Source organism: Primulina eburnea, chromosome 5, assembly GCF_022965805.1.
Source record: "Primulina eburnea isolate SZY01 chromosome 5, ASM2296580v1, whole genome shotgun sequence".
NCBI lineage: Eukaryota > Viridiplantae > Streptophyta > Magnoliopsida > Lamiales > Gesneriaceae > Primulina > Primulina eburnea.
In genome coordinates, this window is record NC_133105.1 from 106,762 (window position 1) to 132,363 (window position 25,602).

General features: G+C 38.1%; 1 protein-coding gene across 3 annotated transcripts; it reads right to left on the reverse strand.

Moving 5' to 3' along the window:
• Window positions 1–4,335: 4,335 nt before the first annotated feature.
• On the reverse strand, window positions 4,336–17,092 carry LOC140831934 (sister chromatid cohesion protein PDS5 homolog C-like). 3 transcript variants are annotated; one of them, XM_073195643.1, is made up of 13 exons: window positions 16,847–17,092; window positions 16,087–16,290; window positions 15,825–16,006; window positions 14,728–14,854; window positions 14,459–14,656; window positions 12,275–13,144; window positions 12,051–12,161; window positions 6,612–6,685; window positions 6,486–6,537; window positions 6,308–6,394; window positions 6,191–6,234; window positions 5,164–5,232; window positions 4,336–5,080 (listed from the first exon to the last, which is right to left on the reverse strand). In XM_073195643.1, the coding sequence occupies exons 1-13, from the start codon at window positions 16,949–16,951 to the stop codon at window positions 4,597–4,599; spliced, it is 2,607 nt and encodes an 868-aa protein (XP_073051744.1). In that variant the 5' UTR covers window positions 16,952–17,092; the 3' UTR covers window positions 4,336–4,596. The 3 variants fall into 3 exon arrangements, with proteins under 3 accessions (XP_073051744.1, XP_073051743.1, XP_073051745.1); XM_073195642.1 differs by having other exon boundaries at window positions 5,164–5,238; XM_073195644.1 differs by lacking the exons at window positions 16,087–16,290; window positions 16,847–17,092 and having other exon boundaries at window positions 5,164–5,238; window positions 14,728–14,899; window positions 15,825–15,958.
• Window positions 17,093–25,602: the final 8,510 nt, after the last annotated feature.

Consider the following 25,602-nt stretch of genomic DNA (forward strand, 5'->3'; position numbering starts at 1 on the left):
CTGGAATACTTACCACCTTAGAAAATATCCTTCTGGATTTTATCGATGATGTATTTCATATTTGAATTTTCGCATGTAATCAGTTTGAATTTAGTAAAGTCGAGTTCTTCTTTTCAGTTCATGAATATTGTTGTATTATGAAGGTGAGAGTGGAAAATTTTATTTTTCCTACTAAGGCATCGCCTAGTAGAGGTGCAGAGTTGGAAAGGAGAAAAATTAAATTTTTCCTGCTAAGGCATCGCCTAGCAGAGGAGTTAGAGGGTGAGGGTGAAGAATTTTTATTTTCCTGCTAAGGCGTCGCCTAACAGATGAGTTAGAGGGTGATGGTGGAGAATTTTATATTCCTGCTAAGGCATTGCCTGGCAGAGGAGTCAGAGGGTGACAATGTGAAATTTTGATTTTCCTGCTAATGTGTCGCCTAGGAGAGGAGTTAGAGGGTGAGGGTGGAGAATCTTTATTTTCCTGCTAAGGCGTCGCCTAGCATAGGATTAGAGTGTGATGGTGGAGAATCTTTATTTTCCTACTAAGGCGTCGCCTAGCAGAGGAGTTGGAAGGTGAGGGTGGAGAATCTTTATTTTCATGTTAAGACGTCACCTAATAGAGGAGTTAGAGGGTGAGGGTGAAGAATCTTTATTTTCCTGCTAAGGCGTCGCTTAGCAGAGGAGTTAGAGGGTGATGGTGGAGAATCTTTATTTTCATGCTAAGGCATCGCCTAGTAGAGGAGCAGAGTGGAGGAGGAGAATTAAATTTTCCTGCTACGGCGTCGCCTAGCAGAGGAGGAGAGTGGAGGAGAAGAATTTTATTTTCCTGCTAAGGCATCGCCTATCAGAGGAGCAGAGTGGAGGAAAAGAATTTTATTTTCCTGCTAAGGCATTCCCTCGCAGAGGAGCATAGTGGAGGAGGAGAATTAAATTTTCCTGCTAAGGCATCGCCTAGCAGAGGAGCAGATTTTGGTCGAAGAAAAATTAAATTTTTCTGCTAAGTCGTCGCCTAGCAGAGGAGTTAGAGAGTGAGGGTGGAGAATCTTTATTTTCCTATTAAGGCGTCGCTTAGCAGAGGAGTTAGAGAGTGAGGGTGGAGAATCTTTATTTTCCTTCTAAGGCGTCGCCTAGCAGAAGAGTTAGAGGGTGATGGTGGAGAATCTTTATTTTCCTGCTAAGGCATCGCCTAGCAGAGGAGCATAGTGGAGGAGGAGAATTAAATTTTCCTGCTAAGGCATCGCCTAGCAGAGGAGCAGAGTTTTGGCGGAGAAAAATTAAATTTTTCTGCTAAAGCGTCGCCGAGCAGAGGAGTTAGAGGGTGAGGGTGGAGAATCTTTATTTTCCTGCTAAGGTGTCGCCTAACAGAAGAGTTAGAGGGTGATGGTGGAGAATCTTTATTTTCCTGCTAAGGCGTCGCCAAGCAGAGGAGCAGAGCGGAGCAGGAGAATTAAATTTTCCTGCTAAAGCGTCGCCTAGCAGAGGAGCAGAGTGGAGGAGAATAATTTATTTTCCTGCTAAGGTATCGCCTAGTAGAGGAGCAGAGTGGAGGAAAAGAATTTTATTTTCCTGCTAAGGCATCACCTAGCAGAGGAGCATAGTGGAGGAGGAGAATTAAATTTTCCTACTTAGGCATCGCCTAGTAGAGGAACAGAGTTTGGGCGGAGAAAAATTAAATATTCCTGCTACGGCGTCGCTAGCAGAGGAGCAGAGTGGAGGAGGAGAATTAAATTTTCCTGCTAAGGCATCACCTAGTAGAGGAGCAGAGTGGAGGAGGAGAATTAAATTTCATTTTTCCTACTAAGGCATCGCCGAGTATGGGAGCAGCGTTGAGGAGAAATATTTCATTTTCCCTACCTACTAAGGGATCGCCTAGTAAAATAGCAGAGTTGGGGAGAAATAAAAATTTTCCTTCTAAGGCATCGCCTAGTAGAGGAGCAGGGTCGAGGAGAAAAATTTTATTTTCCTACTAAGGCTTCGCAGAGGAGCAGACTTGGTGAGAAAAATTTTATTTTCCTACTAAAGCGTCACTTAGTAGAGGAGTTCGGGGGTGAGGAAGTTGAAGTTTTATTTTCCTGCTAAGGACTATTTTAGCATAAGATTCAAGGGCGCGGAGAAATGGAAATTAGTTTCCTTCAAAAGCTTAGCGGAGGACCTTGAAGATGGGGGCGACGAGGGCATACCGTGTTAGAAAAATTTATTTGATTTGCCGATAACAAACGATGTTTGCCGCTGTGAAAATTACGGAGATCGGCCTGGTGTACTGGGCGAGTGCTTGCGGGCGAGGGCGAGCAGGCGTGAGGGCGAGCTGGTGTACTGGGCGAGTGCTTGCGGGCGAGCTGGTGTACTGGCGGGCGAGTGTGTGTGTCGAGCATGCAGAGCGTGCGTGGGCGAGCGTGCATAGAGAGTGGGGCGAGCAGGCGTGATGGCGAGCTGGTGTAATGGGCGAGTGTTTGCGGGCGAGCTGGTGTACTGGCGGGCATGCGTACAGGCGAGCGTGCGCGGGCGAGCATGCAGAGCGTGTGTAGGCGAGCGTGCAGAGTGAGTGGGGCGAGCAGGCATGAGGGCGAGCTGGTGTATTGGGCGAGTGCTTGCGGTCGAGCACTCGTGGGCGAGCGTGCTTACAGGCGAGCGTTCAGAGGGAGTGGGGCGAGCGTTCAGAGGGAGTGGGGCGAGCAGGCGTGAGGGCGAGCTGGTGTACTGGGTGAGTGCTTGCGGGTGAGCATATGTACTGGCAGGCGTGCGTACGTCTGAGCGCTCATGGGCGAGCGTGCGTGGGCGAGCAAGCGTACGGGCGAGCGTGCAAAAGGAATGGGCCGAGCAGGCGTGCGAGCGTCCGGGCGAGCGTGCGCAGGCGTGCGGGCGCTCGACGAGTGGGCAAGAAAGTCGTGCGTAGAAGAGGGCGGCATGCTGTAGGTGAGGCGTGCGTAGAAGAGGGCTGCGCGCTGTAGGTGAGGCGTGCGTAGAAGAGGGCGGGGCCGCGCGGAGGCTATGCAGGTTGGTGAGAGTGAACGCGGGTGTGGATGAGGTTGGGGCGGGGCTGTGCAAAGGGGAGCGTTGTGATGTGGGCACGCGGCACGACTACTAATGAAAATGCGGTGTAGGATTACGATTTGATTCGTTTCCAAATTTTGGGGACTAACGAGCAGCAGGAAGAAAATACACAACTCGCGCCCGACAAATCGAGGACAACACAATTAATCGAACTTTGAACCTGCAATTCAGTTCGACTCGGGAGGGGGAGACTGGTGATACCCATGAGCCCACTAGGCCCAATCACATTTGGAGGTGGAGATCACATTTGGGTGGAAAGCCCATCCCAAATCACAATTGGAGGTCGAGACCACATTTGGGTGAAAAGCCCATCCCAGATCACATTTGGAGGTCGATACCACATTTGGGTGGAAAGCCCATCAGGGCCCAGGTATTCTCCTATAAATATCAGGTTTGAGTGTCTCATTAAAGAATTCACCATATTGTTTTTAGCAGCACCCTTAGCTGCTCCCCCCATATATCCTCAGTCTCTGACTTGAGCGTCGGAGGGGCTACGCCAGGACACCCTCCTGGCCCCCTTCTAACGATCTTATTCGTGATTTCAGGCTCGAGATAATTTTGACACCTACGTCTGGACTAGTGATACTTGCTGGAAGGGGACCCCAAAATTTTCCGTGAGTATCATTGTGTTACTTTTGTAGATGATTATTCTCATATGACAGGGTTATTTATTTACAGTCGTTTTGAATAATTCTTTCATTTCTCTAACCTTTATGCTAAGATTCAAACTCAATCTAATGTTCCTATACAAATATTGTGAATGATAATGCTAAGGATGACTTATCAGAATCTTTTCAAACTTACGTGACTCAACATGGCATTCTTCATCAAACCTCGTGTAGAGACACCATCTCAAAATAGGGTTGCGGAGAGAAAGAATAGACATCTTCTCGAAACGGCAAGGGCTAAAGGTTTTGGGCTGATGCAGTTTTCATAGCTCGCCTTCTAATTAATCGTATGCATTGTTTGTTCTTCATGGTGAGTCTCTACACCATGTTCTCTTTCCAAATAAGGTATTGTTTTTTGTTGAATCTAGAACATTTGGTTGCACTTGCTTTGTCCGAGATATCCGTTCTCATGTCACAAAACTTGATCTTAAATCTCGGAAGTGTGTTTTTCTCGAGTATTCTCGGGTTCAAAAAGGATATAGTTGTTATTGACCTAATCTTACCAAATATTTGCCTTCTAATATTTGGACCGATTATCATATAACGGACGTATGAACGTGACATACGTTCGTAGAGTATCTCACATAGAAATGCACATTATTTGGTCTGTTGTAACTAATAACTAGGAAATCATATTCTGCAAAACTTATTTTTTCTTTTTCCTTTTTGGAACTAAAAAACCAAATATTCCAAGAGGAGTGGTCTGCAATATGATATATATTCCTACGTATGGTCTGAGAATAAATCACAAGGCTTGACGACAAGTATCAACCGCAAAACCAGCTAAAAATGGCATGTCAACTTCAGACTTACAACATCCGTGCCTAGTTTAATATCAAAACCCACAGAAAATTGCAGGAAAAGTGCAATGTAAAGGAAGACTAATAAGGCACACTTTATCTCCTTCGCTTTTTTGCAGCCTTAGTTTCACTTTCTTGAAACTTCGCACTATCTGGTGATTTCCCTCTGATGGATTCTTGTGATTTTGACAAGTCAGTGGTTTTTCCCTTAATGTGATCAGTTTCTTTCAACTTTGACGAACTAGATTTTGCTGTCCCTGTTCCGTTGACACTACTGGATCTGCCACTTTGTGAAGTATTACCTTTAGAATTGACATTTCGTTGGCGGTCTGGTTTCGAGTGGCTCGAAGTTTTGGCAACATCATCTCTAGATCTACCAGATGTCTTGGCAGAATCTTCATGAGATTTGCCCCTGTGTTTCTGAGAAGGGTTTTTATCCTTGACAGGATCTGCAATAGATTTCCCACTGGATTTTGAGTTACTTTTGGACTTCAACTCTGCTTTGCCATCATCCTTAAATTTGCTTCCAGATTTCCCACCAAACTTTACATCTTTCGGCTTACCAGAAGATGTGGACTTACTACAAGCCATTGATTATTAGTATAATTTGACCTTTAATTTTAAATAAAAATGTACGGGGGAACTGAGAATTATAAGAACAACCTTTTAAGTGAACCGTCTATCTTCCTCCGCTTGCTTGACAATTCAGAAATGGGAAAACCTTTCTTCTTCCTGCGCCTGGTAAAAGAAAGAAATAATCAGTATAAACATTCACAAAATAATTCCAAAAGATAATTTCTCCATCAAAATTCTTCCAACTAAGGAAATTTCCTGGTCAAATTTCACAAATGTTAGCAAGGTTTTCCAGCAAATCTAGGAATTTGTTTTGGGATTGGAGAATATGTTTAAAGATATGCCACTATATGCTTTTGATGGCTTTAAACCATTTCACCTTCTTTCAAGATTTGAGAAGTCCAAGTTAATGGAAAAAGTACTTGAACATGATCAACGGACAGTTGCTAAAGTTCAAGGTATAGTTGCAACTTGTGAGAAAAGCATGTGTTTTCCCGTTGAGTGAATTCATATATGCCTAAAAAGTAACACAAATTATCAGCTTCATTTGGTTCGTGTTGAATGGGCCAGATGATAAAATGTTTATCATAGATGGACATACAAAAGTTCATCTTAGTAAAATAATTCCCTTTGCCGAATAGATTCAACAAAACAGGAAACAATAGGACTAAAATTACTCCCTACAAAACATATTATGCATACAAGCAGCCGAGTCCGGTGGGATTTACATTTTAATTCTGACATCCCATTCTATTTAGTTCCACATTGTTAACATCAATGAAGGGATAAACATAAAATAATAAGAAATATAAGAAAAATAATAATAATAGTCATCATCAATAGACTGACTAAGGAAACTGGTTTCAGGACGGAAACATAATTCTAACGGGGAAATGCAGATGATCCAGGGATCTTCCCATTGCTCCTGCACTAAAAATGTAAATCTCATCCTTTAATCCCAGACAGTAGTTCAAGGATGGACACTCAGCTACCATTAATTGACACAGTAGATACAGCTGCAAGCCTTAAAAGTTGAAGATAAATAATTTATTTTTCATGAAGGGGTACTAGGAAGTAACAAAACATGGAAGAGGTAGCAACTGGAGAATAAACTTACATGTCTGAGGAAGCATCAGGACTTGAATGCTCAATAGATTTGCCCTAGTCACACAAATTGTCAAATATATCATACATATGAGGTCTTAATAGAAACCAGCAAATTTTTAAATCTAACCATCGCAGCAAATGAATCATCTCCAAACAATTCCCATCGCTCCCTTCCTAAATTTAGTACTTCTTTGTCACCATCATTATACAACACCTATTTCAGATGGAAGCCAGTTTACACTGAAACAAGTTTTAAATGCAAATCAAAGTAATTAATGAAAGAAAGAAAGATATTTTTTCCTCACCATATGCTTCTTCTTGACAGAATCAAAAGAAGAAATAACACCTTCATAAAACCTGACAGCGATGAAAGCATCATAAAAAAAGTAATTTTGACACTTTTATGTACAGAGTGGAATGTATGGACTTACATCTGATCTTTTGGCCACCAGACCTTAACTTTTGAGCCAACCAATTCCTCCCCGTACTCTTTAGTCTCAGATGTCTGAAACAAAATAACAATAAACTTAATTGAACTGACTTGTATTGTTGAAAGTTTGGTCGTGCACTTTCTCTAAATGCCAGTGCAACAAAGCGGTTTTACACGTGTTTCAAAAGAATATTTCAAGGGCAAAAACAATACATATGAGGTCTTAATAGAAACATGCGATGCATTCGTTTTTTTAAAGGAAAAATAAGAAACAAACTATCAAAAAGGGAGATGGACATTCACCGCTTCCTATGATGTCCTTACCAATTCTTGATGAGGAACCCACCCAAATTTTCTCATTATCCAAAATCTCTTCAACATTTTTTGTCGACTATATTCATCACTAGAAGTTAGGGATTAGTATCTTTGTAATCTAGGCTATATTTAGCATGCGTATATTTTATTCTAGGTAAATTAGTAGTTCCCATATTTATGGGCTATCAATTAGGGCTAAACTTTAGGAGTATCTGTGTATATATATTCCCTTTGTTTAATCAAAATAATAAGAAGAAGATTTCCAGTAATTTAAATCTTCATGGTATCAGAGATACGGCTCTTCTCTCTCAAATCGCCATCTCCTCCTCTATAGCCTCATTCTCGTGTAGCCATCCTCAACCATGGTGAAACATGGCCTGGCTGCCGAAACCTCAAAATCAGAAACTCTAAACCCTAGCCCCACCGAAAACAATTCCTTTGTCATCACAAGCCACAAATTAAATGGCCACAATTATCTTCAGTGGTCTAAGTCGGTTAATATGTTTATTTGCGGTAGAGGAAAGGAGGAGTACTTGATGAGCGAGTCGGCCATCCCAGAGAAGACGGATCCAGATTTCAAGAAGTGGAACATCGAAAATCACATGATTATGGCGTGGCTTATCAATTCTATGACAGTGGAAGTTGGAGAGAATTTCCTGTTATATGAAACAGCCCTTGAGATGTGGCAGGCCGCAAGGGAAACATACTCTAGCTCGGATAATACCTCAGAGTTATTCGCTATAGAATCGGTACTATATGACTTGCGGCAAGGAGATCAGCCAATTATTCTATATTACAACGCCCTTGTCCGACAGTGGCAACAGCTTGATGCATTTGAAAGCCATGAATGGAAGTGTGTCGAGGATGGTCAGCGATTCCTCAAAATTCAGGAGCAGAAGAGGACATTCAAGTTCTTACTAGGTCTCAACAAAGACTTAGAAGAAGTCCGAGGCAGAATAATGGGTGGAAAGCCACTCCTGAGCCTGAGAGAAGCATTTGCTGAGGTTCGAAGGGAAGAGAGTAGAAAGCGGGTGATGATGGGCACTCAGAATAGCTCGGTCAGCGTAGAGGGATCTGCACTTGCATCATACGGTGCACATTCTGCTAGCCAACAGGATACTCGTTCTCAGCGCAAAACTCGACCATACTGCGATCATTGTGCCAAGCCAGGCCATACAAAAAACACATGTTGGAAGATTCACGGGAAACCTGCTGATTGGAATCCTTCTAGACCATTCAATGAGCGAAATATCCGAGCAAATTCAGCCACTTCCACGGAAGTCACTTCATTCTCAAAGGAGCAGATCGAGGCCTTACAGAAGGCATTAGCCACCACTCTAACACACCACGATACCACAAGCCAACCTGTCAGTTTGCATGCAAATAAAGGTAACAAGTATTATGCTTTGTCTACTTGGAGTACTCTATCTCGTCATTGGATTATCGACTCAGGAGCATCAGACCATATGACGGGAGACCGGTCCCTGTTTCAAGAATACCAACCAAGCCAAACCCAAGTGACCGTGCGGATTGCTAACGGTTCTAAATCCCGAGTTGCCGGGATTGGAAAAATCTGCCTAACCTCAACTATCACCCTACAATATGTATTGCATGTTCCGAAATTAGATTGCAATTTGTTATCAATAAATAAGTTAACATCTGATCATAATTGCTCCGCTGAATTTTTCCAAAATATGTGCATTTTTCAGGAATTGGGATCTATGATTGGCAGTGCTAGGGTGTGCTCAGGACTCTACTTGCTTAACTCAACGGAATCCACTTCAAGCCATGTCACCCTTAGTCAGCCTAATCATGAGTCAATCAAATCCAAGGTTTCAAAATCTGTTTTAGTTTCTAGAGTCAATAAGGATACTGAAGTCATGTGTTGGCACTATCGTCTAGGACATCCAAGTTTTTATTATCTTGAAAAGTTATTCCCTCAATTGTTTATGAATAAAAGACCACAACATTTTCATTGTGAAATTTGTCAGCTTGCAAAGCACACACGCTCAGTTTATCGAAGCCTTCCTTCCAATCCATCGCAACCCTTCACTTTAATCCATAGTGACATATGGGGAGCATCAAGGATAGCTAATATAAATGGTGCAAAATGGTTTGTCACTTTTATCGATGACCACACTAGGCTCACATGGGTATTTCTCATGAAAGAAAAATCAGAACTTGAAAAAAATTTTCTAGCATTCGAAGCCATGGTTCAAACTCAGTTTATGTCAAAAATCCGGGTACCAAAATCTGACAATGCCAGGGAATATTTCAACCTAATTCTAGGAGACTATTTCTCTAAACATGGGATAGTTCAAATCAGTTCATGTGTAAATACACCCCAACAAAATGGTATAGCCGAACGAAAAAATCGTCACCTAATAGAAGTGGCCCGATCCATTATGTTTTCAACTGGTGTCCCAACATACTTATGGGGCGAGGCGGTGTTGACTGCTGCCTACCTTATCAATAGGATGCCATCCCGAGTCTTGCAGTTTGCTACGCCATATCAAGCCCTAATCAAAGCTTATCCCCATGCAGCCATCCTTTCCTCCAACTTACCAACAAAAATCTTCGGATGCTCCGCATTTGTTCACATCTATCCACATGAACGTAGCAAACTCGATCCTCGATCCACTAAGTGTGTCTTTATCGGCTATTCTTCCAATAAGAAAGGGTATAAGTGTTTTTGTCCTAGGACTAGAAAGATCTTTAACACTATGGATGTTACTTTTCTCGAAGAAACTCCCTATTTCACCGAAACTGTTCTTCAGGGGGAGAACTCGAGAGAAGTACAGCCTTGGTCTTGGGATTCTCTCCTCATTCCTACACCAAATATGCCACAAAATGACTCGAATCCACCTCCTACACTTGTTGATAACCAGGTCCAATCCCCACAACCCCAGCCAGACATACAAGTTTACACCCGTCGACCGAGACCCACTCCAAGAATAAGTGAGCCACTGACACACCCTACTGTTGACTCGTCATCAAACTCGGTTCCGATTCCAAGCACGGAGCCAGACACACCGGAACTTCCACCTCTCGAAGAGTCCGAAGAGTTACCTATTGCTCTACGAAAAGGTACCCGGAGTTGCACTAATCATCCTATACAGAGGTTTGTTTCCTACGGTGGTTTGTCACAGAAATACAAGGCTTACATCACAAACCTTGACACGGTACCTATTCCGGGATCAATACAAGAAGCTTTGAAGCACCCGGGATGGACTCAGGCGGTTCAAGAAGAATTGAGGGCCATGGAAAAGAATGACACGTGTAATATCACAGATTTACCTCCCGGGAAGAAAACCGTGAGTTGTAAGTGGTTATTCACCGTGAAATGCAAGGCGGATGGAAGTGTTGAACGGTTAAAGGCTCGACTAGTGGCTCGCGGATTTACTCAATCCTACGGAATCGACTATCAGGAGACATTCGCACCTGTAGCTAAACTTAACACCGTGCGAATTCTCTTGTCCGTGGCTGCGAATCTAGATTGGAAGCTACAACAGCTTGATATTAAGAATGCATTTCTGAATGGGGAATTGGAGGAAGAAGTCTACATGGAAATTCCAACCGGTCTTTCTGTCAATGAGAGTAGCAACAAGGTGTGTCAGTTGCTGAAATCGATTTATGGACTGAAACAATCACCAAGGGTATGGTTCGGGAGGTTCTCTACCGTGGTAAAGGAACAAGGGTTTCAGCAATGTCAATCCGATCACACCCTCTTCGTCAAACGGTCTACCGACCATAGAGTTGCCATCCTCATTGTCTACGTAGATGACATTATCTTGACCGGGGACTATGAAGAGGCGATTGTGAATATTAAACGGTCATTGGCTCAGTCATTTGAGGTGAAAGACCTTGGGTTGCTGCGGTACTTCTTGGGTATGGAAGTATCAAGGTCAAAGAAGGGAATTGTTTTGTCACAACGCAAACATGTCTTGGATTTACTCAGTGAGACAGGGATGCTTGGCTGTAAACCAGCAAGTACTCCCATGGAAGCTATCAAACCAAATGAAAAAGGCGAAGAGATCTTGTCCGATAAAGGGAGGTATCAACGGCTCGTAGGGAGGCTGATTTATTTGTCTCATACACGGCCAGACATCGGGTTCGCAGTGAGTTATGTGAGCCAATTCATGAACTGTCCCACTCAGAAACACATGGAAGTCGTATATCGAATTCTCCGATACTTGAAGAAGTGCCCGGGTAAAGGAATCCTATTTGGGAAACATGAAGATAGAAGTGTTGTATTGTATTCCGACGCGGATTGGGCTGGAAGCCACACGGACCGAAGATCAACAACGGGGTATTGTTCATTCGTATGGGGAAATCTTGTAACTTGGAGAAGCAAGCAAAAACCGGTGGTCTCCCGAAGCAGTGCAGAAGCGGAACTTAGGGCTCTCGCATTAGCTATATGTGAAGGAATATGGATACGTCGTGTCTTGGAAGATTTGGGAATAAAACAGGAAGGATCAGTAACCCACAGATGTGACAAGCAAGCTACCATTAGCATGGCGAAAGACCCGGTTCATCATGACCGTACAAAACACGTCGAAATAGACCGACATTTCATTGCCGAGAAGCTCAAGAACTCCGATGTTCAGATTCTCTACACACCTACTCGAGAGCAACTTGCAGATGTTCTCACTAAAGCCGTTCTAGGTCCTAACTTCGATGAAATATGTAACAAGTTGGGCATGTACGATATGTACTACCCAACTTGAGGGGGAGTGTCGACTATATTCATCACTAGAAGTTAGGGATTAGTATCTTTGTAATCTAGGCTATATTTAGCATGCGTATATTTTATTCTAGGTAAATTAATAGTTCCCATATTTATGGGTTATCAATTAGGGCTAAACTTTAGGAGTCTCTGTGTATATATATTCCCTTTGTTTAATCAAAATAATAAGAAGAAGATTTCCAGTAATTTAAATCTTCATTTTTTCCAAAAAAAAAAAAAGACGTGGAAATCTCTCTGACCAAGCATAAATAAGAGAGATAATAATGTCCTCGATTTTACTGATAGCCAAACTAAACTTAAGGAATACAGGTGCAAGAAACCTCTGGTTCTATGGAAGGATATGAAAGTCACAATAAAAGAAAAAATGTCATGACGCACTTTCTGTATGCCTGGAGATCGTTTTCTCTTATTACTCATCCTTTTAGTTTCTTCCACACTGTCCTCATTTTTTGATGATTTTAAAGGAGTCCTTGGTGAGGCAACCATGTCCTACAGATGAAAAAGAGAAGCATGTGTTGAAACAAAAAAATATATTGTCAGGAAAAGTAACTGAAAAAAAAATTAAAAAAATAAATAAAAAAATCGAGAGAAAACATGATTACTTGTCCATGATCTTCTTTGGAAGAAAATTTCAAACTATCAGGTTTCTTTTGTGCACCCTTTTTCCCTGCTTCTTTCTGTGACAAAGAGGATCCATCCTCCACCTTGTTACTAGCATCCCCCAACTTTTCAGTTGGATCTAGTGATCTTGCTTCTGAATCACTGGTACTCATACGATCATTCTTGGATAATACTTCTTCTGCCAAAACTTTATCCTTGTCAATTGTCTTGTCAGATTTCTTTTTCAATGAGCGACGCTGCTGTTTTGCTTTTAAAATATCTGTTCCTTCAAGTGCCTTCTTAGTCTCTTTTGTACCCAAGTTCTCCTTCCTGTTTGCTCGACCAGCCTTCTTAGATCGATTATCGGCAGGCATGCCAGGGCTTTGAGTTGAAGCTGCTAAATTTACATCCTCTTTCTCAAGTGATTTTAATTGCAGAGGATGAATACTAACATCATTAACATTGTCCAAAGATATGTCAGCGTCAACAGAGAGAATCTCATCAGGTGAACCATCTTTAGCTGCAATGTCTTGGTGACATGGCACTTGCTCATTTTGTTTCTGATCATCAAGAAGATCTGAAAACACTGCTAAATTATTATCAGGTTTAAACTGTCTACCCTTTCTCTTAGCATCGGTTTCCACTTTAAGCCCCGAGATCTTTGGTTTTCGAGCACCCAAATCATCAGATACATTTTTGGACATTGATTTGTCCTTGACATTTCGGCTAGAATCTGCCATGTTTGAATAATGTGCATCAGGAATTGTTTCTTGAGTCATGATCTCATTGATACTGCTAATTGACTTGGGTGATCTTGTCACAGGGGCATCTTTATCCAGCACAGGGGTCTCAGCCGAACCCTCTTTAGCCACCTGTTCAAAACCAGTGAGATCAAACAATCACTTTTAAAGCAAATGGGAATAATGCCTTTCCCGACAGAGAGAGTGGCTGGTGAATATTCACAATCCACCAACTTGATTAGTCGAATGTGATCCTACTGCCCCTTTTGGCGAAAAGAAATTCTGACTAACAAATATATTTTCAAGTTGAGGCTACCCATGGTCTCTTTGTGCCCAGAATTATCCATCATTCATTTGGTTTCAAGAATTAGTACATTTTTTGGCGAAAGAAAAAGTCCCTGTGTAAACACTGGCTAGCAAAGCTCATACACTTACAACCGAATGAGAGTTTTTGCCCATAAAAAATTCTTGGCTTTCAAAACTGGTGCAAAAAGCAAAAATATATAAATATATTGTCACTAGTATCCCAAAATATATGAAAGAATCAACAACTTCCTTTACAATTTTAACATATTATTTGACTTGAACATTAACAAAAACAGAACAGTAAAAGGGCGAGAACTAGATGGGGAAATTATTTCAAAGTGATGATTGCAAGACAGAATTGACAAATATAATGAACCCGTTTGGAAAGGCGTATATAATATAAAAAAGAACATTTAAGCGGGTTTACTTTTTACAACATTAAACAATGATAAAATTATAAATGTCAAAAGTGGAGTGTGAGAAAAATTTTGAAGCGTATCTATGTTCTCGCTCTGCAATCAACTCAGTCTTATGTAGCGCACATTGCATCGATATTCATATAACGAATGAATGAACGTGACATATCTTCCATAGAGTATCGCATAGAAATGCACATTATTTGATCTGTTGTAACTAATAACTAGGAAATTATATTATGCAAAACTTTTTTTTTCTTTTGAACTGTTATAACTAGGAAATGCACATTATTTTCTTTTCGGAATTAAAAAACCAAATTTTCCAATCAACTAGCTTATCTGCTAATACAGGCAAAACATGTAAGTTTATACAGAAAAAAAAAATAGAGGCAATACAAGGAAGTTTTTTGAAAAATAAAGAAAATACATGTATTAAAAGGAGCTGAAAAAAAGAATCGGACAAATCAATTAACTAAAATGCCTGAGCACCATTCCTCAAAAGTAAGGTATGCCAAGACTTAATAGCAAAGATCTCAAACTAAATCCTTAATGACAATAACAAAACCACAAAAATGCAACAACATGACATATAGATATAGTACTTTCCTAAATGTTTGAATTTGGAAGAAAGTAAAACTGACATCACAAGTAGACTCTGGGGATTACCAAACCAGAAAGCAAGAACTCATAGGTAAGAAAATTTGCTATAGAACAGAAACTGTACCTTCTGGTATTTGGAGATGTTTTCATTACTGTGCCCAACAGTACTAGCATTTGGCTCGCATGTGGAAGCTACAACTCCGCTATAATCATCAAAATTAGTATCTAAAGTTTTTAATGCTTGTGTTAAATAAGGTCTAAGCTTCTGTGCACAATTCTGAATAACTTTCTCAGCTAATTTCTTTGCGATTGGAAGAACCTCCTGTCAAGCATCTATTAATTAGCAAAGAAATAAAGGAGGGTTCAAAGTTTGGAAAAAGTCTAAAAATTAACCTTATTGTTCCTTTTCAAGGTATCTAAAATGGGATTGAGTAGGTCTGAAGAGATATCTTCACTTTCTTCTATGACCAGTGTCATAACGGTCTCCATGGATGCAAAAATGATTTCTGAATGATGAACTCTGGAAGTATCACATTAACAATACTTAAGCAGTTCAGACTGAACACTGTCATAAAATAGCATAGCTTTCATGGTTAATCGTTACACAATCCAAAATCCAACAAGCATTAATTGCCCATCCCTTTTCAAATATGATGCAGTATAGTGTACAGTTGTGTAGATTACCCACCTAAAACTCCGAACTTTGAAGGCAAACTAGATATTCCTAAAGATTCTCAAAATTCATTTTCTAATTAATTCTTTCGATAAATCCAACATCAAGTTCCCTTCATCAATACAACGAGTAATTATTAATCTCAGCTTCATCTCTTCAATTGAAATTTTCATCAATTTAATTGTGTATCTCATGATTAATAATGCCTTATGTCACCACAAAAGGACTTAGGCTCGAGGTATAAACCACAAGGCATGGGCAGCAAAAACTCAGCAGTGAGCCATTTCTAAGAAAGGCGCCTAAAAAATACTATTTAAAGTTAGGTAGGTAAATGTCAACACGAAGAGCAAATAAAAATGATAAATATTCCGTGCATATCAACTAATTATCGATTTTCTGTTTTTGAATAATTGACAAAGAAAAATTTTGCAAATTTCAAAATTGCCTAGTTTCACATTACTTACTTCAGTACTTCACTTTATCCTTCACGTGTTATCAAAACTCTTACTCAAGTACCTCTATTGTTACTTTTCTAGATAGTTTCTATAGCATTACATAATTTTTTAAGATTTTGATCAAGTTTTTGAAATATTTATCAAAAGATTTCATATACTTACATACTTACTTCAGTTCACTTCATCCTTCACGTGTTACCAAAGATTTCATATACTTACAGAACTCAAATTTGCACGTACAATGACGAGGAAAAATCAGTAAAAAGTTGGCTAATATGGGCTTGAAGGAATGTGAAGCAAATAAAACCTTGTCAAAGGCTAGACATAAAACAACACTCAATCAATACACGCCCAATATGTACCTTATAGCTTTAAGAAAGTGCTGAAACATCTCAATGATCATCTGATCACATTCTAAATCCAACATGATAACACAAGACCTGACTTTTGCCACAGTTTCAAGAATAGAGGCCCTCTTATGATGAGATCTGCTAGATGTGTCCGATAAATCCTCAAAAGATGATACAATCAAGTGAAAAACATCCTGTATTATGCCCATATGAAAACTTATGAAAACATCCCAGGGGAAAACACCCATGTAGTGAGAGATGGGGTAAAAATCACCTTCATTTTGTCATCGTCGTATGGAGCATCTGGGGCAGTAATTCTGGTGATCTCACCGACGCAAGAAGCCACACCTACTTTTACATCAACATCAGAATGCTTTAGAAAATATTCTGTAATCAACGCATCCATTAGTGGTGAAAGGGCAGTTAGCATGGATTTGGCAGGTGACTGCTCCACTTTTGATAGAAGTTCCTCAATTCGCTTAAATCAAATCAAAAGAACAAAAAATATAAGAGACTGTATACCAAGATAATTAATTAGCTGGCATAAACAAATTGGAAATGAATTTTTTCATCTTAATGAATTTAAGGATTGTTACCCCCAATTAAAGCATTTGGTGGCTAATGAATCTTCTTTTGTATTCCATCAGTAATAATGTAATACGTAGAAGTAGAGTTATATTCTTCTCAAAAACATGCATCCCCTCTTTTAAAAATAAAAAAATAAGAAGGATATACTCATACAAGTGATAACAGAAACAAGGATCAAGTGGCTCCAACAAAAAATATATGTATATAGTTACATGGATAAAAATAATTGATTTCTCGTACAAAATAAAGGTAATTATTAACAAGGCACCTTGTGATGTTTATAATTTTTCTATCACTCAGTTTACAGTGAATCCTTTTAGTAGGTTAAACTACTAGAAATTCCGAACAATGGTTCCAGTAACTAAGTGTTACGCCTTCCAGTAAAAAAATTGCAGATGAAACAACACAATTCAAGAGATTAGTTTGGAGGGAGAGAGATAGCTTACATCGAGGAGACGGAGGAGCTCATCGAGAGAAGAGGGGGGCTGAGAAAGAGCGTTCCCAGCTGCTGTGAGCTGTTCTTCCAGCTCCACATCTGAAAGCGTCGGCATAATTTTCTATCAACAGATCGTTCTAAACAAATAAACAATTTGCAGCTCGATTCAACAGCACCGAATAACGTGAACTCAGAACCCTAAGAACGACGGGCAGGGAGAAATTTTAGTCATTTCTTTTGATCCAATATAATATAAAATAAATAATATTATCAAAAAAAATATAATATTCATATTTTGTATATATTTCATTATTTGAAAACCCTAGAATAACCCTAGAAGTCTGAAATTACTTATTAAACTATTTCTTGGTTATTGGTCGCTCGTTTCATGTTAATTTTTTTTTTTTCACGCCAGTACGTACCTCTCTCTCAAAAGTACACAAAAGTTAGAACAATGTCAAAGTTTTTCTTTATTTCGATTATCAAAATCAAGGGATTACGGTATAACACCGTTCTTCAATTAAATCGAAAAAAAATTGTAGGCCTCAGCTTTTGAACGTATAATATAATATCAATATATAATAGTGGAAGCGTTATTAAAAATTATTTAAATTCATGACATAGACTCTTTTCTATATAATCATACTTTATTTTATTTACAATGCAGTGCAAGACAATATAATGAATTAGACTTTTCTCTTTCCTCAGGTTGTGGCTCCGTTCACCTGTATCTGGAATTTATAGTAAATAGAAGAAACATAAGTTAAGTATTTGAGGATTTAGAGTATTGAAATGAAAGAATCAATGAAATATCATGTCAAGAATGTTTCGATTCTAGAATATTCTATATGCAGGCTAAAGAGGTGTCTGGAACCATTATTATGTGTAGCACTTTCCTCACATACTCATGTAAAATCTGTACAATTGATTAGTACGAGCAAAGGTGAACTTATGATTCCGAACCCAAGTCGCGTTGTTCAAATCAACCATATACCCTGATTTTACCCCGTTGTCATTGGACTCACTTTCCGAGTCTAAGCCACGTTGTCCAGTGAACTGGAAATCTGGTTTCCAACTCCATTCATTCGTTCGTTTTCAATCATATCTCATGTATTTTACCAAGAATCAAGTACACCAAACAATCAAAGATAAATCAAGATGATCATATGTAGTTCGATTTATTCAATATATTGCATTTCATGGAAAAATTTAATAGTTGAGAGAATTACGATATATTCTAGGCCAAATACCAAACAAGTCATTTTAAATAAAACTGATAATAAACATCACCTCCATACCTTACTCAGTGATTTGCTTTGACAATCCAATTACTTCGATATTCAGATATTCATCAATGTTGTGATAATTCATATGTTAGTAAGATTCCTCGATAATTGATTTGCCTAAGTTCAGATCTTGATTAAATTTGAGCTTAGACACATCCTTAAAATTACGAGAATATCATAATAATTCGAAATTAATTCCAATAATTCTGAAATTTTCACTGTATGTGTATTTTGTAAAGTGTTATAACTTTTGTATGGAAAGTTTTCAAATTCAAAACTCATTTTATCGAGATCGTATATTTCAGGCTGGTCTACTATGGGTTTTTCCGCCCCGAAAAATGAGACTTTCGCCATTGTTTCCAGCTATTGACTGAACCTTGAGCGTACTTAGCATCATGTTCAACATTTTCCTTTCTATAATTAAGTTCAGAAACAATATGCATGATTGAAATCCAGAAGCATCAAAATTGAAGTTAACCATCCCAAAATTTTGAGGAAATTAATTTTGTTTTTCCTCCAAAAATTTATAGAAATTTCTAGACTACTTCAAAAGCTTTGAAATTTGAAATTATAGTTTAGAAAAAGTGGAGAAACCTTCGGACATGAAAATTCAGATCATCGGAGCGACACGTGTAATGGGGTGTGACGACGATTCTGGCGCCACATGCGACCGATATTTTCCGGGCAGAATCCATTCATCAATAACCTAAAACTTTTCTATACAAAGTTTTCGGAGAAAAACAACATAATTTGCATTTTTAAAGTGGATAGCTAGCAAATTTGCTACCGGAAATAAGCATTTCCGTTGACTTTCTGAGCGATTTACTAAAATGCATGGATTCTACTCAAGACCACGAACAACATTTGTGTTATTACCAAAATCTAAATAAAAAGTTAAGCAAGCGTTTCAAATGCATGAACATGCAACTTAAAAAGATTATTTCTGGATGTATACATTTGTAGATGATTACGGGTTTTGATTTTTTTGAAGCAATCCATGAAACCGTTTGCTACATCTCCTGCATCAACGTGTTTCTGAGTGTGATAAGAAGTTTAGGTAAATTTTCCATAATTTTCCGACAAGGTTTACTAATTTTCAAGGATTTTCCTCAAATTTTGGCATTTTCTCGCCCATTTTCTCTCTCTTTTCTATTGAATTTTTTGTACAAATTTTTATCCTTTTTATGATGGAATGATGGTATTTATAGGAAAAATTAAGTGAGGATATGATGTCAAGTGTCTAAGATAATTGACTTCTCTCATTTTTTTCATATATATATATATATATATATATATATATATATATATATATATATATATATATATATATATTATATTTAATAGTAATTATATTATTATTTTAGTTGGGTTGTTACAAACTTTCTCCTTATAAAAAATCTGGTCCTCAGATTTTCTGGTTGCATTTAAATAACTCGAGATATTGTCTTTTAACATCTTCTTCATTTTCCCATAAGGCTTCTTCAATATTGTGATTACGCAACAACACTTTTACGAGTTGAACTTGTATGTTGCATAGCTCCTGAGTTTTTTGATCGACTATTTGGACCGGTCGTTCCTCAAAGGATAGATCTCCTTCTGATTAGACTTGAGTGTGGTTAATAACTTGATCTGGATTCCTTAAGAACTTTCGAAGTTGTGATACATGAAAGAAGTCACGTAACCCTGAGAGGTTTTCTAGAAGCATTATCTGTATGCCACTGATCCAATTCGCTTGATAAATTTAAAAGGTACAATGAATCGTGGTTCCAAATTCATACCATGCTTTTACTCTTTCGATAGGAATTTTGTTTCATCCATATCCCCAGATACTTTCATGCTACATAAACTCGAATTAGGGCTGGTTGATGTCTATTCTTGCTTTCAATTTCTCTCAATTCTATTGATATATCTTAAATGGAGAAACTATAAGCTCATTAGTACCAACCTTAGATTTTCTCTTGTCAGTTTGAGGTCTAAGGTTGATCTCTTCCGAAGTGAAGTGTTGATTTGAAGGCTCGAGATAAGTATCCAGAACTTCAATTTTTGCTTTGGCCGACTCATCTAAAGATGATCCCAACTTAACACTTGTACTAGGGGTACTTGAATCCCCTGCTCTATATATAAAGTTTTGTACTCGAAAACTCTCCATTTAGGAAACCAGTGGCTTCTTAATATTCTAGAGGATCGCCTTTTGTAATACAGACCATAACTGAGTATAAGCCTATAAAGAACCAGTTATTCGATAAGATACAATGCTCTTATAAACTTGTTGTAGCATACCCTCAACTTGTAATGACCCTCCATTTAATTACATGTTATTTGACGATAATTAAAATTAATTATTTTAAATTGAGGAATTTAAAATAAAATAAGTCAAATAATTAAATTGTGTGTTTAAAATATGAATTAGAAAATATCAGTTTATAGACGATATTAAAATGAATATTTAAATTTTATAGCACACGAGAGTTGAAATAAAAAATATTGGGTCAAATTTCGAACACCGAAAAGATAAAAGATAAACATGCACATAAAATATTAATATATATATATATATATATATATATATATAATAATCATCATCGTCGTCCTCAAATTTTCCCTCGTAAGCCGCGCATCTCCCGTAGCTTCTGTTCTTCATTGTATCAAAATTTTCGTTCTCTTTGACCGCTCATATTTCCATCACCGGTCACCAAAAAATTCAATTAAATATACGATTTGAAAGCTCTCGACGTAAGCTTTCCATTGATACCATTCTTGCTAGTTAAATCGTGATTTCTAAAAACCCGTCAAAAAAACGCCGCCTCTTTCACCGCTAAAATCGCCTTCTTCCGTCGCTCAAAAGTAAAAATTAATTGAGGGGTTTTGTTCCTTATGTCTTAAGATTTCTTTTGGTATCATTTTTGCAAATTTTCGAGAACTACCCGTCGGCTCCGTTTTTCTGCATGATTCCGGTCATCTTCTTCGGAGAGTTCGCCACCTGTTGCCAGTTAGCTTCGGTTTAGACTTGATTTTAGCCACTGTTATTGGAAGTACAAGTTGTATCGGTGCGAATCGTTGCCTATGTGAATTAAATTCAATTTCAACTCAAATAATGTATCATTATTGATTAATTATTGGGTTATTGTTGTAGGTTCCGGAATTGTGCAAGTTGGAGGTATAATTTGGTGAACCTAGAATTTATCGCAGTCGCTTAAATAATAGTTTAGCGTCATTTAAAGCTAAAAAGAATATTTTACGACGATAAAATAGAAATGATTGATTTTAGACATTTTAGTCGAATATTAGAATTTTAGGAATTTTAAATGCCTAAATTGTTGAAATTGGATTTTAGTGAATTTAAATGGTTCTGGAATTTTTATATGATGATAAGAAAATTTAATTTAATATTCAGGTGATTTGGCTGAGTTGACATTTCCAGGACTTCCTTGAGAATTCAAGTTACTATTAAATTAGTTGAGGTACGTAGAGATCGGTTAATTTCACGATGTCTGACAGAGACATCTGATGATCATGTGTATGATTTATTTGATATTTGTCGATTTATGTGATATTATATGCTGACTTGCATATTATCAGTTGGTAATTGATGTGTAAAATAAAATAAAATATTTCTTTTGTTCACACACATTTTATTTTAGTTATATACATCAATACCACTGAACATATCATATTGAGCATATCTGTTATTGAGATCAAGTTATATTTCGATTGAGATCCGTTATATATATGATATGATATGGTATGATATGGTGTCCTGGATATGTTTGTGTGAGGCCCGGGGCCGAAGAGGGCGAGGGGTGATCGCCGGTGCCATGAGGTTGCACGGACAATGAGCGGCTCCTGACAGGCTTCTAGGTGGAGGGAACATGAATGAACTGATCCCATACCGGAATGAGAGGGATTCCGAGACTGTTCAATGTAATGGACTGTACAGTTGAGGAGGGCTTAAAAGATTTGATTGGTACTATTCATATCACGAAGGTGCATCTTCTTTTCGGTAGCCCATCACATAAGAACTCCACAGTTAAGCGTGCTTGACTTGGGACAATTTTGAGATGGGTGACCCTCTGGGAAGTTTCCTAGGGTGCGTGTGAGTGAGGACATAAGCACGCTGGAAAGACTCGTTTTGGTACAGTGAGGACAGTCGTCGAATCTGGGGCGTTACAGTTGGTATCAGAGCCAACCTCTCTTAGTACGGTGTGGTTCGGGGACGAACCAAGCAGAAGCTGGTGGGCATGTGAGGCCCGGGGCCAAAGAGGGCGGGGGGTGATCGTCGGTGCCATGAGGTTGCAAGACAATGAGCGGCTCCTGGCAGGCTTCTAGGTGGAGGGAACATGAATGAACTGATCCCACACCGGAATGAGAGGGATTCTGAGACTGTTCAATGTAATGGACTGCACAGTTGAGGAGGGCTTAAAAAATTTGATTGGTACTACTCATATCACGAAGGTGCATCTTCTTTTCGGTAGCCCATCACATAAGAACTCCACAGTTAAGCGTGCTTGACTTGAGGCAATTTTGAGATGGGTGACCCTCTGGGAAGTTTCCTAGGGTGCGTGTGAGTGAGGACATAAGAACGCTGGAAAGACTCGTCTTGGTACAGCGAGGACAATCATCGAATCTGGGGCGTTACAGTTTGGCTACCTTGATCGAGCATATATGTATGATTGTTAATATCGATCATTTGATTCCTGATAGCCTGATATCTTGCACCTATTCATGCATTGCATTTCTATGTCATATATTGTGGTTTTTTGATGACTTGTACAGGGGTTGCTGACATCCGAGAGGGGACTGTTGTGTCTTTTGTGTGTGGACATGACAGGTGGTACAGGTGGTTCGACCTCAGGCGCTCGAGAGGAAGCCTCAGGAAGTACCAGAGCTCCTTGAGAGTAGGCTCAGTTGTATTTACGTACTGCGTGGTGTTGTTGTCTCCCAGATATTATATATATATATATATATATATATATATATATATATATATATATATATATATATATATATATATATATATTGAGGATCGTATTATGGTATTATCGAGTCTTGTCGGCTCTATAATATTTTGGTTTGTATATGTCATGATCGTGTCTGGTTAACACTTGTTTATGTTGTTGTGTTTATTGAGGGCATATGTTGTTTATTTTGAGTATTTGTTTTTCTGGTATGTCCTATTTACGGGAAGATTGTGCAGAAATTTTTATAGGTCCAAACGTAAATTTTTAATTCTTGTTTACTAATTAATCAAGATTGCATGTTAATAAATCGTGATTAAGAAAACGGGCCTTCACACAACTTCTATATATAAGGAAAGCTTATTGAACCCGATTTATAATATTTCAAGGTGTTTCTTCAATGTCAATACATTTTCATGATGACAAGGACATTAGCATTGTGCATCTATTGTTAAGAAATTTGCAAAAATATTTTCATGAGATTTAATAATAAAATATCAAAAATATAATTTCGACACAAAGCTTGTCATCTCAATAATATAGCATTATCGGGTTGAGATTCTATTATATTGTTAAAAAAGTTTTTACCTGTGTTATCAAATTTTAAGGCAGATTTCTTTGCAAATAAAAATAATGATCAATTTTCAAAAGTACTTTTATTGTATAAAATTCATTTTCATTGATATGTCATCGTATGACTTTTGCATATGATAATAGTCCACTGCAATGCCTACATGTTTGTTCTACATCTAGTGTGAGCTTTATCGCTGACCACCAATAATCACTAATATTTGTATATAATATCAAATTATCTTCATCTTGAAGAATAAAATTTTTTGGAAGATTTTGGCAAATCTCTTTTAGCTGGCTAAGTCCCTTTTGTGTGTTTTTCTATCTATATAGATCTTACATCTTTTTTAAGTAATAGAATAAATATTTTCTTTGTTTTGTTAGGTTCTTAATGAACATTCCAACAAAGTTAACAAATCCTAAGGAACTTTGAAGTTGTTTCTTCTTTTTTAGTTCATCCGAAAAATTCTACAGCTTTTCTGTCACGTGTTCTTTCAGATTTACTTCTGAGTCATCTATTTCTACTCTAAGGAATTAAATCGTCCTAGTATCAATGACTGTCTTTTTTTCGGATAGGACTAGTACTTGTTTTTTTAAAAATCTTAGAGAACATATCTAAATGTTTAATATATTCGTTCATTTTTTTCGATGCCATAAAAAATAATAAATATAAACAAGCATAAAATTAATATAATATTTTAATAGATTATTCATTTTCTTTTAAATATATGAGGTCCATTAGCCAAACTCATCCGTAATACTTTCCAAATATAATGACCTTACAGTGTAGAGAAAGCGGTGAATTTCTTGTTTTTTCCTTCATCTGAATCTTATAAAATCTTGTTTTATTCCTTCATCTGAATCTTATTTCATCATATCAGACAAGATATCCACACCCGTAGGTGAGCGATGAATTCTCGATTACAATGCACCGACTCCTACATGCGTCGCAACTGTACCCAATATCGCAACCTGATGACTCTCCTGGAGTCAGTAAACGAGTCAAAGCACAACTCTAGCATATAGAGCCTCAGTGTTGTCCCGGGTCATCATGACTAATGGTGTACAATAACAACCATATATGACTACCTATCTGCATGTTTAGACATTTCTATGTCTTTACCAAGAAACTCGGTACATAACATCACAGATGCTAGTCTCGAGATCAAGCGACATTTATCCATGTTTTAGGCGGCTGAATCGACTAGGAACGAATTTAGATTATATATTGTTTCCAAATGATCGAGTTTCAACATCGAATTACGATTCATTTGTATTAAAGTATAATCAAGATCTTTATCTATGTTGATCACATGAGTAAACATATAAAGAATTAACAAACCATGATATAATGAATTATATTAAAATAAATATTGTTCATTACAACTGCGTCAATAAATTTCCTAGCAAACAGTTGACTTACATGACATCTACTCTAACATTTTGTTTTATCTGAGAAAAAGCCCTAGTGCTCTATACATCTGCTACCTTAATCATTGCAATAGCATCTTGTAGAATATCCTACAGGCTTTTGCACAGGCTTTAGTGATTTGTTGTGCTTTAAATCACTTCCACTTCCAAAGAACTTGAGAACCACAATTATGTGAATTTAGTACAGGCCTCGCGGATGTGAAAGTGGGGTTTTTGGACACACTTAATTTTTTATTGGGATTTGGAATGAAATATTGTGTTAATATTATATTAGTTCCATGAATAAGCAATTATTGTGTGTCTCGTGTATATTAGGAAATAGTATAAAGGTAGAAGATTGACTCCATAATTGTAGAGGAGCCTCCTTGTATATATAGCTTTGAGTTCCTTCGGAATAAGACTAAACCTTCAGATCTCAAAATTCTTACATGGTATCAGAGCCATGACTGGAGGCAATAAAGAAGGTGATAAACAGAAAGGTGTAGTGACAGAAAAGAGCACATCACCATATCATCTCTCGGCTA

Coding starts and splice junctions, on each gene's coding strand:
- LOC140831934 (XM_073195642.1), bottom strand. CDS start 16,951: ATGCCGACGCTTTCAGATGTGGAGCTGGAAGAACAGCTCACAGCAGCT. Junction 6,235..6,307: donor ATGATTCATTTGCTGCGATG/GTTAGATTTAAA, acceptor TTGTGTGACTAG/GGCAAATCTATTGAGCATTC. Junction 5,081..5,163: donor ATAGACGGTTCACTTAAAAG/GTTGTTCTTATA, acceptor AATGGCTTGTAG/TAAGTCCACATCTTCTGGTA.